Below are 16,390 nucleotides of genomic sequence, written 5' to 3' on the forward strand. Positions count from 1 at the left end.
TTTTGAGACAAAGGCCCTTAGTTAGCAGTCCTCATGGCAAAGCTCCTCTTGTGATCAGAAGCACATTGGAAGAAGTCCCCTATACTCTCTAGAGCCTCAGCTCAGGACAGAGGCTGCAGAGAAACCAACTTCCCTCCTGCCCCCTGCTCCATCTATACCCTCCACACTCCCCTCCCCTACATCCCATGCTTTTAGGACCAGCATCCTGTTAATAAACAAAATTCAGCTGAGTCAATTTGAAGATGTAATTTGCTTTATTAAATGATTTATGTGGAGAGCCTGGGTGGCTCAGTTGGTTAAGTGTCTGACTCTTGATTTCTGCTCAGGCCATGAATGATCTCACAATTTGTGAGTTCAGGCCCCACACTATCAGTGTGGAGCCTGGTTGGGATTCTGTCTCTCTCCCTTTCTCCCTGCCCATTCCCTGCCCATGTGATCATGCTCTCTCAAAATAAATAAATAAACTTAAACAAATTAAGATAAATGATTCATGAATCAGGCAGCATCCCATCCAGCAAGCAGAGGGTAGCTCCAATGAGCTGCAGGAAAGGAAAAGTTTTTAAAGACAGAGAGAAGGCACACACACACAAAATGGTTAGCAAGGAATGCATTGTTTAGGCAAGGTGGCCCTCCTAAGGGGGAAAGGGTCCCTGAGAGGGTTGCCTCTAGGAAATCCCAATGCAGCTGAGGGGGTTGGAAACTGCAGTTAGGTTAGGTATTAAATCTTAGTTTACTGACATGGGACCCTAACTTAAGTGGCTCCATTATGATCCTGTGGTTTTCATTTTAACTCAGCCAATTCTCAGCTCAGTACTCAGCCAAAGCAAGTCAGGATTGCTCATGAGCAAATACAAATCTAGGTGGAAGGAGGCAGGCAGATCTTAAAAATCAGGAAGTCCCAGATGCCAGGACAGGGAACCATCTTCCTTGCTTCCCCTCCCCAACTCTGGACTCGCTTTGGGAAATGACTGTAGCAATGAAAAATATCCTAACCTGTTCACTGAACTCACAGTGGGTCCAGAGCATTGCCAGGCTCTCAGCGTCCTCACCCCAACTCTGTGTAGAAGGCTGTGTAACCAGGAGAGACAGATGTGGGCAAGCAGAGAGGATGGGGATATGTTGAGAGCATTGGACTTTTTTAAAGCTCTCCAGGTGATTCCGATGTGCAGCCAAGATGGAGAAAGAGTGTTTTAGACACAACTCTTTTCCTGAATGTAATCTGACCTCACCTCTCCCCTGTCAAGGAGTTTTATACTCGCCACTCAGTATAAAACTCAGTGGCCTGACATCCCTGGGAAATTGAGGTAGAGGTCAGGTTGAGGTTGGTGGTGAGTTTTGGTCCCCCTATCAAACAGCAGCTGCTGGGATCTGCCCACAGGGGGTGCCAACAGCATCATCCAGAAGGGCGCCAGTAGGGCATTTCCCATATATTTTGCACTGGCCAGTTAACCTTTACTCTCCTTCTCCTCCCCACATCCCTTACCATAGCAGCCAATCCTTGCAGCATCCATTCAACAAACAAGTATTTATTAAGTGCCACTTTGTGCTGGTGCTGGGGAAGCAGAGAGGAGCCTCCCTTGAAGGTTTATGGAGTGGCTGGTAGCAGGGTGGTGCAGTGAGCGCACACTGCCAGTGTTTTCTCAACTTCCACAAAACTCAGCACCTACTGAACCCTCAAGGTAGTCCATTCTTTCATTTATACACCTGATCATGCATTCACTGAATGCTTATGGCTTGTCTGTCCCGGCTCAGCCAAGCAAAGTGAGGGAAGAGACAAGCTCGGTCTTCAGGCTTGCAGCAGAATGGGAAGATTTCAGGAGAAACCAAGCCCTCAGCTGCTGCAAAGGAGAAAGTGAAGAAATCAGGGAAGACCTGCAAGCTAAGTTGGCAGATTTAGAAGACTGGCTCTAACTGGTGTTTCTGAGGTAGAGGACAGGTATGGAAGGAAGGGCTATTGGGGAGCATTTGGATAAAGGCAGAGTCTCATTGTTTCCGTCTCCTTAACATGTGCATGCTTGGATAGAGGGTTCTCACCACATTTTTCCTTACAGCTAAAGTTTTCTACTGGGCCCTCGAGGGCCAGTGGGTGGAAGTTCCAGGGAGGCATATTTTGACTTCCAAGAATCACACTGCCAAGGCATCTGGAAGCATAGCTGGTAGGGTCAGGAGTTGACTACTGCCCAGTCTCCATGTGGTGGCCACATGATGGCTTGTCTTTGGCTCTAGAAGTGTGAGTGGTTGCTAGATTTCAGCCAGGGAGTAGAGAGTGATAAATTGACCCATGTTTGTGGCAGGACAAGGTATATAGGACCTCTGAGGCCTAGGAAACATCCATCCTGCTGGTCTTCTCTCTGACTTCCTCTTCCTGATTGCGAACCCAGACTCCAGGCTCCTCCTACCCCAGTCCAGCTCAGAACCACTGCACATACACAGAGGGAGAAATCTTCCTAGAACACACCTTTGACTACACATTTTCCTGTTTCAGCCCCATTCAATAGCTACCTCTATGAGGCTCCAGTATGCTATTTCTTCCCCTTCGTTCAGCCCAAAAACCTGGGAATGGTATTCTCCAGCCTTTAGGTTTCCGTTGTTGCTAGTCTCTGGCTGCCACTTTATACCTTGTTTGATTTCTTAACATTGCCTACCCCTCTGAAAGGAGCCTGATGCAAGTCTCTTCATCTGAAACATCTGCACGGGGATACCGAGTATTCCAACCCTAGAGTGGAGGGAGAAACAGCAGACTCTCCACATGCAAGTCTGGGGCCTGGGACAAGCTTGTTCCTCAACAGAACCCTGGCCTGGGGAACTGAGAGTTGCCATTGCCTTACTGTGAGACCTTGGACAATTCCCTGCCCCTCTCTGGTCCTAAGAGACTTGGTCCATCAATCCAGGAGTAATTAGATTTCATGACCTTCCTCATTGCCCTTGAAGTGTAATACTCTATGGTCTTAAGTGTCAAGTTTGTACTAGGATCTTGGGAGTAGAGTTAGCCTTTTTCTGACCTAGGATCTCCCTTCTGGGGCTAGAACCTTGTCCCTGAAGATCCCTCACACACACACACACAAAAGACTCAAAGCATTATGAGCCTGGCATGAATGCAAGGCCTCCCAGAGGTCCATCCTGAAGAAGACAGTGAAGCTTTCTTGTGAGAAAGCACAAGCAAGCTGAACCTTAGTTTCATTATCTGGCAAATGCATATAAAGAGTGAGTAACTATGACCTCCTTGTTTGGGTTAAATGAGATAGTGTATAGAAAATTCCCAAAACATACAAAGTGCTTGTATGAAAAGAAGTCATTATTATGCTGATGATTATATCCAGAATTGCCTTTTGTTTTCTCCTCCAAGAAGCCAAGGAGGTATACACATTGCTTTTGGGAGGAGTCAGCCAGGCTGTCTCTCTGTTGCCTGTGACTTCTGGGGCTGCTGTCTCTGCCCTTTGGAGCTCAGCCCAGCCTGTGCTGCTGTTGGCTGTAGGGTGTGGCTGGGGGTGGGGGCTGGCAGGGTGCCATGTGTGCAGTATAAGGGAACCCCAGGGTTGCAGGAAGGAGGCCAGAGCCTTGGTGACTGTAGCTGTAGCCATGCTTTCCGTCTTGCTCTCCTTGAATCTCTCCCACCTGGGCCTGTGGGCATCTGGATTGATCTTGGTCTTAGGCTTCCTCAAGCTCATTCGTCTGCTGCTGCGGAGGCAGATGCTGGCCAGGGCTATGGATAGCTTCCCAGGACCCCCCACCCACTGGCTCTTCGGACATGCCCTCGAGGTACGTGGGGCGATGGGTTGGAAAAAGGAAACAGCCTCCTTTCCTTCAGAGAATACAGCCTAACCCCCAGCGGCTATGGAGGGAGCCCCTATGCTTGGGCAGGGGGTTAATGTCCTTGGAGCCACGGTTTCCATTCAGCTTCCCCACTGACTCCTCCTGTCACCTCTGCCTTCTGACCCAGCCTTGGGAGTGGGAACACTTCAGTGTTGGAACCCAAATGGGCCACAGACTCCTCATCATTCTCAGGCTCAAGATTCTGGTAAAACTCTGCTAAGGGCTCAGTGATAGCATTGGGGAAAACTACCTACAAAGTCCAGAAGAAGTAGGCTATCTTGTTTAGAGCTTAAGCACCATCCTCTTTGTTCTGTGCAGTGTAAAGATTTCCATTTTTAAGAAATTAAAAGTGAAAGCAGAGATGAGCCTGTTGCTTCTAGAGAGCATCTCCTGGAGCAATCCTGGAGAGATCCCTCTACCCTGGAGCATCTAAGTGATTGGTGCACCCAAAGATGGGGTTCTCTCTGTCATGTCTATGGGCTAACTTGGAGCCATGGCATCTTCCTGGGTCCAAATCCTGGCTTGTCCTCCCCAGTTACCTCAGGGTGCTGGGGACCACCTTAGCACCTATTGTTAGGAACATTCCCTGCCTTCATCAGATTGAGACCAGAGTTTTCTGAACATAGGGCAAGGGACACCTGCATTGGAATCAACTGGGAGAAGCAGATTCCTTGGCCCCCAGTCTCTGGAGAGCCTAATTAGCATATTTGAACTGGTGGTCTGAATTTATTTAATTTAATTTTATTATTATTATTTTTTCCATTTTTAATTTTCTTAATATGAAATTTATTGTCAAATTGGTTTCCATACAATACCCAGTGCTCATCCCAAAAGGTGCCCTCTTCAATACCCATCACCCACTCTCTCCTCCCTCCCACCCCCCATCTACCCTCAGTTTGTTCTCAGTTTTTAAGAGTCTCTTATGCTTTGGCTCTCTCCCTCTCTAACCTCTTTTTTTTTTTTCCTTCCCCTCCCCCATGGACTTCTGTTAAGTTTCTCAGGATCCACATAAGAGTGAACACATATGATATCTCTCTTTCTCTGTATGACTTATTTCACTTAGCATAACACTCTCCAGTTCCGTCCACGTTGCTACAAAAGGCCATATTTCATTCTTTCTCATTGCCACGTAGTATTCCATTGTGTATATAAACCACAATTGCTTTATCCACTCGTCAGTTGATGGACATTTAAGCTCTTTCCATAATTTGGCTATTGTTGAGAGTGCTGCTATAAACACTGGGGTACAAGTGCCTCTATGCACTTGAGTAAATTCCTAGCAGTGCTATTGCTGGGTCATAGGGTAGGGTAGGTCTATTTTTAATTTTTTGAGGAACCTCCACACTGTTTTCCAGAGCGGCTGTACCAGTTTGCATTCCCATGAACAGTGCAGGAGGATTCCCATTTCTCCACATCCTCTCCAGCATCTATACTGGCGTGAGGTGATATCTGAGTGTGGTTTTGATTTGTGCTTCCCTGATGAAGAGCGACGTTGAGCATCTTTTCATGTGCTTGTTGGCCATCTGGATGTCTTCTTTAGAGAAGTGTCTATTCATGTTTTCTGCCCATTTCTTCACTGGATTATTTGTTTTTCGGATGTGGAGTTTGGTGAGCTCTTTATAGATTTTGGATACTAGCCCTTTGTCTGATATGTCATTTGCAAATATCTTTTCCCATTCCGTTGGTTGCCTTTTAGTTTGGGTGATTGTTTCCTTTTCTGTGCAGAAGCTTTTTATCTTCATGAGGTCCCAATAGTTCATTTTTGCTTTTAATTCCCTTGCCTTTGGGGTTGTGTCAAGTAAGAAATTGCTGTGGCTGAGGTCAGAGAGGTCTTTTCCTGCTTTCTCCTCTAGGGTTTTGATGGTTTCCTGTCTCACATTCAGGTCCTTTATCCATTTTGAGTTTGTTTTTGTAAATGGTGTAAGAAAGTGGTCTAGTTTCAACCTTCTGCATGTTGCTGTCCAGTTCTCCCAGCACCATTTGTTAAAGAGACTGTCTTTTTTCCATTGGATGTTCTTTCCTGCTTTGTCAAAGATTAGTTGGCCATACTTTTGTGGGTCTAGTTCTGGGGTTTCCATTCTATTCCATTGGTCGATGTGTCTGTTTTTGTGCCAATACCATGATATCTTGATGATTACAGCTTTGTAGTAGAGGCTAAAGTCTGGGATTGTGATGCCTCCTGCTTTGGTCTTCTTCTTCTTCAAAATTACTTTGGCTATTCGGGGCCTTTTGTGGTTCCATACAAATTTTAGGATTGCTTGTTCTAGCTTCGAGAAGAATGCTGGTGCAATTTTGCTTGGGATTGCATTGAATGTGTAGATAGCTTTGGGTAGTATTGACATTTTGACAATATTTATTCTTCCAGTCCATGAGCAGGGAATGTCTTTCCATTTCTTTATATCTTCTTCATTTCCTTCATAAGCTTTCTATAGTTTTCAGCATACAGATCTTGTACATCTTTGGTTAGATTTATTCCTAGGTATTTTATGCTTCCTGGTGCAATTGTGAATGGGATCAGTTTCTTTATTTGTCTTTCTGTTGCTTCATTATTAGTGTATAAGAATGCAACTGATTTCTGTACGTTGATTTTGTATCCTGCGACTTTGCTGAATTCATGTATCAGTTCTAGCAGACTTTTGGTGGAGTCTATCGGATTTTCCATGTATCATATCATGTCATCTGCAAAAAGTGAAAGCTTAACTTCATCTTTGCCAATTTTGATGCCTATTTATTTATCTTAATTAAACTTTTTTTCACCAGGTTTATCCATGTTGTTGAATATTGCAGAATTTCCTTCATTAAGTTAAATTTAAAAAAAAGAAGTGTAGTTCCCATCTTTTACCATATGAAGTTATTACAGTATTATTGAGTATATTCCCTATGCTGTACTTTTCATTCCATGACTTACTTATTTTATAACTGAAGTTTGTACCTCTTAATGCCCCTCACCTATTTTGCTCATCCCTTCACTCCTCTTCCCTTTGGAAACCATTATTTTTTTCTCTATTGTTATGAGTTAATTTCTCTTTTTGTTGCCATTTGTTTGTTTTGGTTTTTAGATTCCAAATGATGAAATCATATGGTATGTGCTTATCTCTTTCTGACTCATTTCACTTAGCATAATACTTTCTAAGTCCATCCATATTGTCATGAATGGCAAGATTTCATTCTTTTTTATGGCTGAGTAATATTCCATTATATATATATATATATATATATATATATATATATATATATATATCTTCTTTATCCATTCATCTATTAATGGACACTTGGGTTGCTTCTATGTCCTGGCCATTGTAAATAATGCTGCAATAACCATTGGGGTCATATATCTTTTTGAATTAGTGTTTTCGTTTTCCTTTGGTAAATATCCAGAAGTGCAATTACTAAATTGTACAGTACTTCTATTTTTATTTTTTTAAGGAATCTCCAAACTGTTTTCCATAGTGACTGTACCAACATACGTTCCCACTAACAGTGCATGAGGGATCCCTTTTCTCTACATCCTTGCCAAGAGTTACTATTTCCTCTCTTTTGACATTAGCCATTCTGAGAGGTGTGAGGTGATTTCTCATTGTGATTTTGATTTGCATTTCCCTGATGAGGAGTGTTGTTGAACATCATTTCATGTGTCTGTTGGCCATCTGTATGTCTTCTTTGGAAAAATGTCTGCACAGGTCCTCTGCCCATTTTTAAATTGGATTGTAGTCTGTTTGTTGGTTGGTTGTTTTGTTGTAGTTGTTGTCGATATGTAGGAATTTATATATTTAGGAGAAGAGGCTGAATTTAAAAGCCTCTCCAAGTGTTTGTTGTTGTGCATCCAGGTTTGGGAACTCAGGTATAAATGCCAGAGATTAAGGCTCCTGCCTCCTGAATACCCATTTCCTTTTCACTGTGTTAGGGATTGCCTCTCCTCCGTGATTCTGGGAATGAGCTTGACCTCCAGGTAAGGACTGTCCAGACTTAACCTTTCCCCTACAAATAACTACCCTCTCAGGATGGCTTAGTGACCTACATACATCCTGGAGAAACCCAGGAAAGGAAAGGATAGGTTGGGAAGCTGAATCAGACCCAGGCCCTACTCTCAAAGAGCCTGCTGTCTAGAGGGAAAACAGACACCAGGGCCTTTCTTGCCCCAGGTTGAGTGGGATGCCTAAACAGGATTTTGCATCAGCGTGTGCTCTGTATCTCTATATCATTGCTCTGTATCTCTATATCATTGTCCCATTGGGTTGTCATCTTCTGTTTTCTTGTTCATCTTGCCCACCAGACCATGACTGCTGGAGGATGGAGATCTACTCTGATTCATTTCTGTACCCTCAGGATCCATCACAAAGCCTGGCACAGAGTGGACATCACTGAATGAACAAACAGTGAATGTTGGGGAACAGGGAGGGTTTTGATAGAGGAGACAGTGATGGAGAAGACAAGTAGTGAGACCAGTGGGTTAAGGAGAGGCTTTGCTGAGTACAGAAGGAGGTCATGGGAAGGTCAACCCTAATGGAGGTGTGAAAGGCATTTAGGGAGACCTTCAATCCCTTGCCTCTCACTTCCTTCCACTTCTACTTGCCTCCACCAAAGCTAGGCTTGCCCTAGGCCCGTAGGACTCCCTAGCCCAGGGACTTGCTCCCCTATCTCATGTCAGAGCTGGATGCCCTCCTCCCCCCAAATGCCTCTGTCCCCCACCTTGAGATGTATAGAGGGCTTGGAGCACAGCTTAGCTCTGGCTTCTTGGCTCTTACACAAGAATCTGGAGGGCCTTGGCACCAGGAAGAAAGAACAAGTGTTGGAGGGGAGGTTCTTTTGGGCCTACAAAGGTTTCCTGGGGAACCATGGCAGGCCTAACACCTCTACATTCCTCTGGGGTTTGGCACCTCTGCTATGTTGGATCCACATGTGAGCCTGAGGGATGGGAGGGTAAGTGTAGGGATGTTTTTCCAAACCAAGATGAGGAAATTGAGGTTCAGAAAAGGGGAGGTATTTGCCTATGTCCATATAGTAGCTCAGGAAATGAGACAAGGCTGGGTGCAAGACTTGTGCCTTTTCATGCAGGACATGATCTTTCCATACAAAGTGACTGCAAGTTTGATTCCTAGCCTAGTGATTGTGGAAGTAGGAAAGGAAGGGCAGGAGGTGGGGGCAGAACTGCCCATCAGGATTAACTTCTCCCTTTATTTTATTTTTAAAATTTTTTTTAAATTTTTTAAAAAATTCGATTCGTGGCTCAAACTCATAAGCTGTGAAATCATGACCTGAGCTGAAGTTGGACGCTTAACTGACTGAGCCACCCACGTGCTCCTAAGATTTTTTTTTAACATTTATTCATTTTTGAGAGACACAGAGCACAAGTGGGGGTAGGGCAGAGACAGAGGGAGATACAGAATCTGAAGCAGGCTCTAGGGTCTGACCTGTCAGCACAGAGCCTGACGTGGGGCTTGAACTCACAAACCGTGACATAATGACCTGAGCCAAAGTCGGATGCCCAACCAACTGAGCCACCCAGGCACCCCTTAATTTTTCCTTTTTTATCTCTGATTACAGTCTAGAGGCCCTGGACACATCTGCCTATCATCCTATTCAATTCTCACAGTGTGTCCCCTTGAAGTGGGATCATGTCTTATTCTTCCAGGGTCCCCCTTCTTCTACTCTGGGGCCCAGAGAGGATCTTGCACATAGTAGGTGCCATGTCATATTGTTGGTCTGAGGTTGGGAGGGGCTGGAGAATCTGGACTGTTGTGAGGGGGAAGAGGGGAGAATGCCAGCTCCAAGCCCAGGAACAGTGATCCCCTGGGACTGCATAGTCCTCCTCCCTGGCCTTGCTCATCACTGGGGCAGTGCCCCTGACCTTGTATTGTGAAGTGAAGGGCCCTGGCTGGAGTCTGGGGCCCTGGCTCATTTTTATTCAGTTGATGGGCCTTCACTGTGCTTCTTGTCTGTGCTTCCCTTTCCTCGTCAACAATATGGAGATAAGCATTTTTACATTGTTGGGTTAGTAGAGGATCAGAAAAGATAAAATATAGATAGATACTTTGCAAAGTGCTGGGCAGATGTCAGCTGTTAAACCCCTGTGGAGAGATTCTTGCTGCAAAACACACTGAGGCATTGGTTTCTTTCATCCTCTTCCTTTCTCCAAAATCAACCCAGTCTTTGGGAGTCAGATAAGGTTCTTCTTTTCTCAAACAGCTGGTGTTATCTGATCAACAACTCTGGGCCTTGCCCTCTGCTGAGGGCAGAGGATAAAGCAATGAGATTAGAGCCAGCCTTAGAGTGACCTGGTCTGTAAGAGAGAGAGATAACACAACACAGTGCCCAGCCTGGGCAGGGGATGCTGAAGTGAGTCCCGAAAGATCTAGATGCAGCAGCCTATGGAAGTGAGGAAGGAAGGGTGGAAGACACTACCTGTGTAGGGGCACAGCGGCTGGAAAGAGCATCGAGTGTGTAGGAAATTAATTTCTTCAACAAATACTTCTTTCTCTAGGTCTAGTATGTTCATGGCTGTTCACTTCTGGAGTTCTGAGGGGGGAGGACAGAAGCAAGAGGATGAAGCCGGAAGAGGGCAGGTGCAGATCACATAGGACCTTGTAGGCCACATCAAAAAGCTTTGTTCTGAGTGCAACGGGGAACCATTGAAGGGATTCAAGTCAGGAAGTGATGAGCTCAGATTTGTGTGAACACTGGCTTTGGGATGGTGGCTAGATTGGCAGAGACCAAAAAGGAGGCAGGAAGAGCAGGACAGGGCTGAGGCTCCCATCCAAGCAGATGTTAGTGGAATGACATATTAGTGACATGGGGAGGAGTATGAGGTAGAGCAGGCTGTCCTGGCATTGAGGGCATGGCAGAAGCTGGCAGTAAGGCCTCCTCCACAGCCAGATGTAATGGTGTCAGCAAGGTTCCCTGTATGCACTAGGAAAAGGGGAGCTTTGTTAAACTGTGGCATTAATACAGCTGGATAAGAGCCGAATTTAGAAAAGTCACCTAAAGAGAGAAAAGGTCTCCTTGAGCCACAAGACTGGACTGTAACCAGGAGGAATGAATTTATGTGTCTAAGTGTAAAAATGTGGGGATTTGAGACCCAAGACAAAAAGGCTTAAGGCTGACAGCACCTTCCAGTGTCTGGGCACAGGAGCCTTGGGGTCCAGATTTGGAGAGTTTCCCAGGAACTGCTATATCTGGCTCTCTTAGTTCTGGTTTATTGATTCCAGGGAAAAAAATCACTTGGGGGACCTGCAGGGGAGAAAGGCAACCTCCATAGGGCATCCCCTTTTGTATTACTATGAATTAGGGGGGAAGACTTCATTCCATGTTTCTGGCTGGTATCAGGGCAGATGGTGATTCCATTCCTAGGTATGTGAAGAGGGCAGATATTGTGTTGATGTTTGAAAATGCTGGGTCTGAGGGCCTAGGGGGTGTCATGCAGAGATTTCCAGGGGATGGCTGGTCATGTTTCTGGAGATTAGGAGAAAGATAAGCTGGGATGAGCTGTCAATTTTGTAGTCTCAGATAGATGGCAAAGGAAGTCATGGGAGTAGGTGAGAGCCTCCAGGGAGAAGGTGTAGCATGGGAAGAGGCCCAGGACTGGATCTAGGGGGAGCCTCACTCTTTGATTGATAAATAATGGATGAGGAGCTACCAAGAGGGTGCATCGGGAGAGGTGGGAAGACATCCAGGACAGAGTTCAAGAAAGAGGAGGGAATTGACTGTGTCACAGCAGCTGGAAATCCACTGGGCTCACCCACAAGAAGGGCATTGGTCACATTAGCAACAGCAGTGTTGGAGAGATGAGGGCTGAAGAGGGAGGAAACATCCAGAAAACTCTTTTGAGAAGTTATGAAAGGAGAAGGAAAATGGGGGTGTTAGCTAGAGGAGGAAGCAGAATCCATGGAGGTTTTGTTTTGTTTTGTAAGTGAGAGAGACTTGAGCATGTTTTAAATGCAGGTGAGAGGAGCCAATAGAGGATGGGGTCTGTGATGTGGGAGAGTGAGGGGGTGATTGATGGGTGAGGTGCCCAAAGGGAGGGTTGGAGGCCCTGGGCACCTCCTCTACTGGAACAGGAGGGAAGCTGGTGCAGAGCAGATAGTTCTTCAGATCTTGTGGTTTTAGGGCCCTCTTATCTGATGGCTTCTGTTTCCTTTATGAAGTAGAGCAAAGCTAATTTTCTGGGAGCAAGGAGCAGAGGGATGAAGGGGACAACTGAGGAAAGCAGCTTTTGAGAAGTAGATAGTGGTCCAATGCTATGGGGCTTTCTAGAGGGTGCTTCTGCTGATCTCTGCTCAAATGTCCCCTAAGAGGACTTCCCTGACCATCCTAAGCTGCTGTCTACAGTAGGAGCCTTGCTCCTTAGCTTGCTTTATTTTTCTTCCTGGAGTTACTGCTATCTGAAATTATATTGCTAATGCATTTGATTCCTGTTTATTTCCTTTCTCCCCACTTGGCATGTGAGTTTGGAGAAGTCAGAGCTTTGCCTTGCTCACTACTGTTCCCCCAGGAACTAGCCCTGTTGTCTAGCATTGAGAGTGGGTACTTGGGGTGCCTGGGTGGCTTAGTCGGTTAAGTGCCAGACTTCAACTCAGGTCATGATCTCATAGTTCGTGGGTTTGAGCCCCGTGTCAGACTCTGTACTGATAGCTCAGAGCCTGGAGCCTGTTTCAGATTCTGTGTCTCCCTCTCTCTCTGCCCCTCCCCCACTCGCACTCTGTCTCTCGAAAATAAATAAACATTAAACATTTTTTTAAAAAGAGAGAGAGTGGGTACTCCATGCCCACTTGTTGAATGTGTGAATGAATCCCTGGGGGACCCAATTTGGGGCAGCAAAACTGCTCGTATAGGGTGGGGGCCAATGTCTCCATCCCCATGACTTGGGCACTTCTTGGGCCCCTGTCCTCCTGTCTTCTTAGGTGTTTGGATGCTTCCCTGTGTTCCCCTTCCAACCTGGTCATTCCTGGGGCTGGAGCTCATCCTCAGTGCTGAATACAGGAGGTATGGGAGGCATAGCACAGGCTTTGGAACTGAAAGACCTGGACTTGAGGATTGTGTGACTTTGGGCAAGGCTCACCATCACTTCTTAGCCAATATGTGGTGGCTGGGAGAGTCATGGTGACCCATGTGAATCTCACCCAAAGTCCCTCTGCTCCTTCTGTTGAGCCAAGGGTCTCTTCTGAGTTGTGTGTTCACAGCCATTCACATGTGTTCACATGCACATTTGTGGTAGTACACTTGTCTCTGAAAAGGAGGATAGAGAATGAAGTCACCTATTTGTCACTAGGGTGTGGGGGAAATTGTCTCTCTACCCCGTGGACCATTGCATACCCCTCCAATCTCCTGATGACTCTGTGCTTAGCCCCATGGAGTTTGTGTAAATCTAATCCATTTTCTTAAACTGATTTTTTATGGTTATTTCATAGATGCTGCCTCATCTCAATTGTTGTTAGTTCTTTTTGGTAGATATTTCTAATCTTTTAGTTTTGAATATACAGTTTTGGTGTCCTTGATACTGGTTAGGGTTTATGCACATGCTTAGTGCTGCCCAGTCTTGTGGGGAGAGGTAGTGACCAAGAGGTGGGGTGGGGGAGGACTGAGACTAGAGCACCCATGGACCCCTAAGGATGTCCACCCTAGAGAGGAGCCGGTCTGGGGAATCTGGCCCCCACTTTCCAATCCCAGGACGTTCCTGGGCAGTGGGAGCCTGTGGCCCCAGATACTAGAGTGGACACTAACAGAGAATGCCACAGGCAGTTACCAGGTTTCCAAGGGAATGGAGATGGAGGGTGTAACTCAAGCTCAACTTCCCATGTGACTCGGGACAAGGATTAATCCTTTATCCATGGGTGGAAGTATCGTAGGGCATGTTCAGAATGAATTCTTTAGTGTAGTTTGGGGGCGTTTGGGAGTAGGATATGGCAGGAGATGCAGGGAGGAGGAAGATGTTGGGGAAAGATAGGCTTGAAGGGGAGGTAACTACAAGTTGAGGGCTTACCTTGTGCAGGATCCAGTGCCGGGTCCTTCCATATAATATATCAGTTAAGGGCTTTAAATGCCGCATGACCTCAACAAATAACACATGCCCTGCATGATTTAATTAATACCAAAAAAAATCCTATAAGGTAAGTTATCATTCCCATTTTACAGATGAGAAGAGTAAGATTCAGAAAGCCTAAAGATGTTGCCCAATTTCACACATCTAAAAATGGGGGAAATCAATATCAAGCCCAGATCTTCCAAGCTCCAAAATTGCAGGCTGTGAAGTCAGCTTTCCTTAGTTCACATTCCAGCTCCCCAATTAGCTATAACTATACCTCCTCACAAACTCTGGAGCTCAAACTTTATTCTGAGACCCATGGGCAGGCCACTGAAGGGTTTTAAGTATATCTCTGAAAGACTGCCTCTGAATAGGGGAAAATGGATAAGTACATAATGGTACATCACTATAGTGGAATACCATATAATTGAAATAGCTAAAAATATTGAGGGACAGTTAAATGCATGAGTTTGAAAAGAAGGACAAAATATGTTAAATGAAAAAGGCAGGTTTCAGAAAAGTACATTTATATAAAGCACATCTGGTTGAGTAGATGTAGCTAGAAAATCCCCCAAAGAGCACACACCACCCTCTAGATAACTTCTCCAACCTCATCTCAGGCCACTGTCCCACCGAGGGGCAGCTCCTGGAAGACACCACATTCCCCCTGCCCTGCATTTGTGCTTGCTGTTTGCTCTACTGAGAGTGTTCCTTCCTTACTCTTTGCACTGCTGGCTCCTTGTTATCCTTTGGTTTTCACCTTGAGTGTCCTCTCCAACAAGAGGCCATCCTGGATCTACCTGTCTAAGAAGATTAGTCTGTTCTCATAGCACTGTTAGTCTTTCTCATAAGACTGTGTTTGTTCCCTTGTTACACTTACTACTGTCTGTATTCATTCTACTTGTTGTTTACTTGAATATTATCAGTGTTCCCCATAGAATGAAAGGGTAGAACCATGTCTGTCCCATCCCCTGGGACGTCTAGACAGTGCCCTGCTTATAGTAGGACCTCAGTACAAATGTGTTGAATGACATAGCAGGGGCAGAATCGAGCAGACTTCTGCATTGCACAGCAAGCTGGTATTATCTTTATAAACTATCTTTCTAAACTATGAAAAAGTTTAATGCTCAAAAGCATTTGCTTTTTGTGAGCAGTATAGACAGAGTGTTGGTGACAGGCACCAGATGGAAGCAGGTTGGCTAGTTTGGGATTGTTAAGCTAAACCACGTATAGTAAGAGTGTGCTTAGACTTACAGCAGTGGCTCTGGGACTGGAGAGGGGACTGAGCCCAGAGATATATAGGACTGTGACTGGCTGGCAGAGGAATGCAGGAGGAGGGGAGGATGCTCCAAGGGTCTCTCTGGGCAGCCTCCTCTCTTCCTGCCCAGGGACTTAAGGCCTGGCTCGTGATAGTGTTCCCTGAATGTTTTGCTCTTCTTTAACTATTTCAGATCCAGAAGACAGGGAGCCTGGACAAGGTGGTGTCCTGGGCCCACCAGTTCCCTTATGCCCACCCACTCTGGCTTGGACAGTTCCTTGGCTTCCTGAACATCTATGAGCCTGATTATGTCAAGGCTGTGTATAGCCGAGGAGGTGAGGCCTCCCAGGAGAGGGTGGGGTTTCCTGAGAGCAAAGGGCTCAGAGCTCCAAGTGGGGAGGAATCCTGGGGTCTGCACCTTACGTCTGGGCAGCTGAGGTCCACATCCTATTGATTAATAAGCCTCTTTCGGGTATCTACTAGTTTTTGCATGACCTGATCTTCTCTTTCTCCTTCAGATCCCAAGGCTGCGGACGTGTATGATTTCTTCCTCCAGTGGATTGGTGAGTGGGCACTTGCTTTCTCTGACCTTAGTGCTGGGTTACCAGCATCCTTCCCTGTCCCATCCCTCTCTGTCCTGTGCCCACTCAGTCTTATCTCATCCATGGGAACACCTGGCTCCCAAGTGCCCCTCCCAAGCTCAGCTGCTCAGTGGGGACACAGGGGAAGAGGCAGGATAGCTCCTAGCTGGCTGGGAAAGTGGGGCTCGGGCATCTTCTCCTGCTGGGTATGTCCTCTTCCATGGACAGGCATAGCAAGGGCTTTGGAAAATACATGAGTCTGAGAAACAGCTTCCTGGAATAGGTGGCCCTGGAGTGGGATCCTAGGAGATTTTATTGGTGGTGCTGGCCAGGCAAAAGCCTGAGGAGGGAGTGATGGTAGGGCTAAGCTGGTTTCATCAGAGGCTGCAAACACTGGGTGGCTAGAAGGCAGAGCTGTTGGGACAGCAGTCTGGGTAAGGAGGACTGGGGTGGGAGCCCCAAGCTGCCAGGTGTGGGACAGGATCTTGTAGATGACCAGCTTCCCCTCTGCCATCTTTTACCCAGGGAAAGGCCTGCTGGTCCTCCATGGGCCCAAGTGGTATGAGCACCGCAAGCTGCTCACACCTGGCTTCCATTATGATGTGCTGAAACCCTACGTGGCTGTGTTCAACAACTCCACGCACGCCATGCTGGTGAGGTCCAGTGCCAGGCTCCTGGAGGCTATGGCTGCCTCCTCCCCACCCCCAAGCTTCCCTGGGG

The 16,390-nt window shown here is 46.3% G+C and overlaps 1 protein-coding gene across 3 annotated transcripts in view; it reads left to right on the forward strand.

Moving 5' to 3' along the window:
- Nucleotides 1–16,390, forward strand: part of LOC122480460 (cytochrome P450 4B1) — a 61,262-nt gene that overhangs the window by 38,195 nt on the left and 6,677 nt on the right. Inside the window, exons 1-4 of one of the 3 annotated variants that reach the window (XM_043574894.1) lie at nucleotides 3,547–3,759; nucleotides 15,283–15,424; nucleotides 15,608–15,652; nucleotides 16,196–16,323. In XM_043574894.1, the coding sequence (XP_043430829.1) occupies nucleotides 3,580–3,759; nucleotides 15,283–15,424; nucleotides 15,608–15,652; nucleotides 16,196–16,323 (495 nt within the window). In that variant the 5' untranslated portion in view covers nucleotides 3,547–3,579. Of the gene's footprint in view, nucleotides 1–3,546; nucleotides 3,760–15,282; nucleotides 15,425–15,607; nucleotides 15,653–16,195; nucleotides 16,324–16,390 lie in introns of those variants that run through there. The other 2 variants (XM_043574893.1, XM_043574895.1) reach the window with 2 other exon arrangements.

The sequence above is a fragment of the Prionailurus bengalensis genome, chromosome C1 (genome assembly GCF_016509475.1).
Source record: "Prionailurus bengalensis isolate Pbe53 chromosome C1, Fcat_Pben_1.1_paternal_pri, whole genome shotgun sequence".
Lineage (NCBI taxonomy): Eukaryota > Metazoa > Chordata > Mammalia > Carnivora > Felidae > Prionailurus > Prionailurus bengalensis.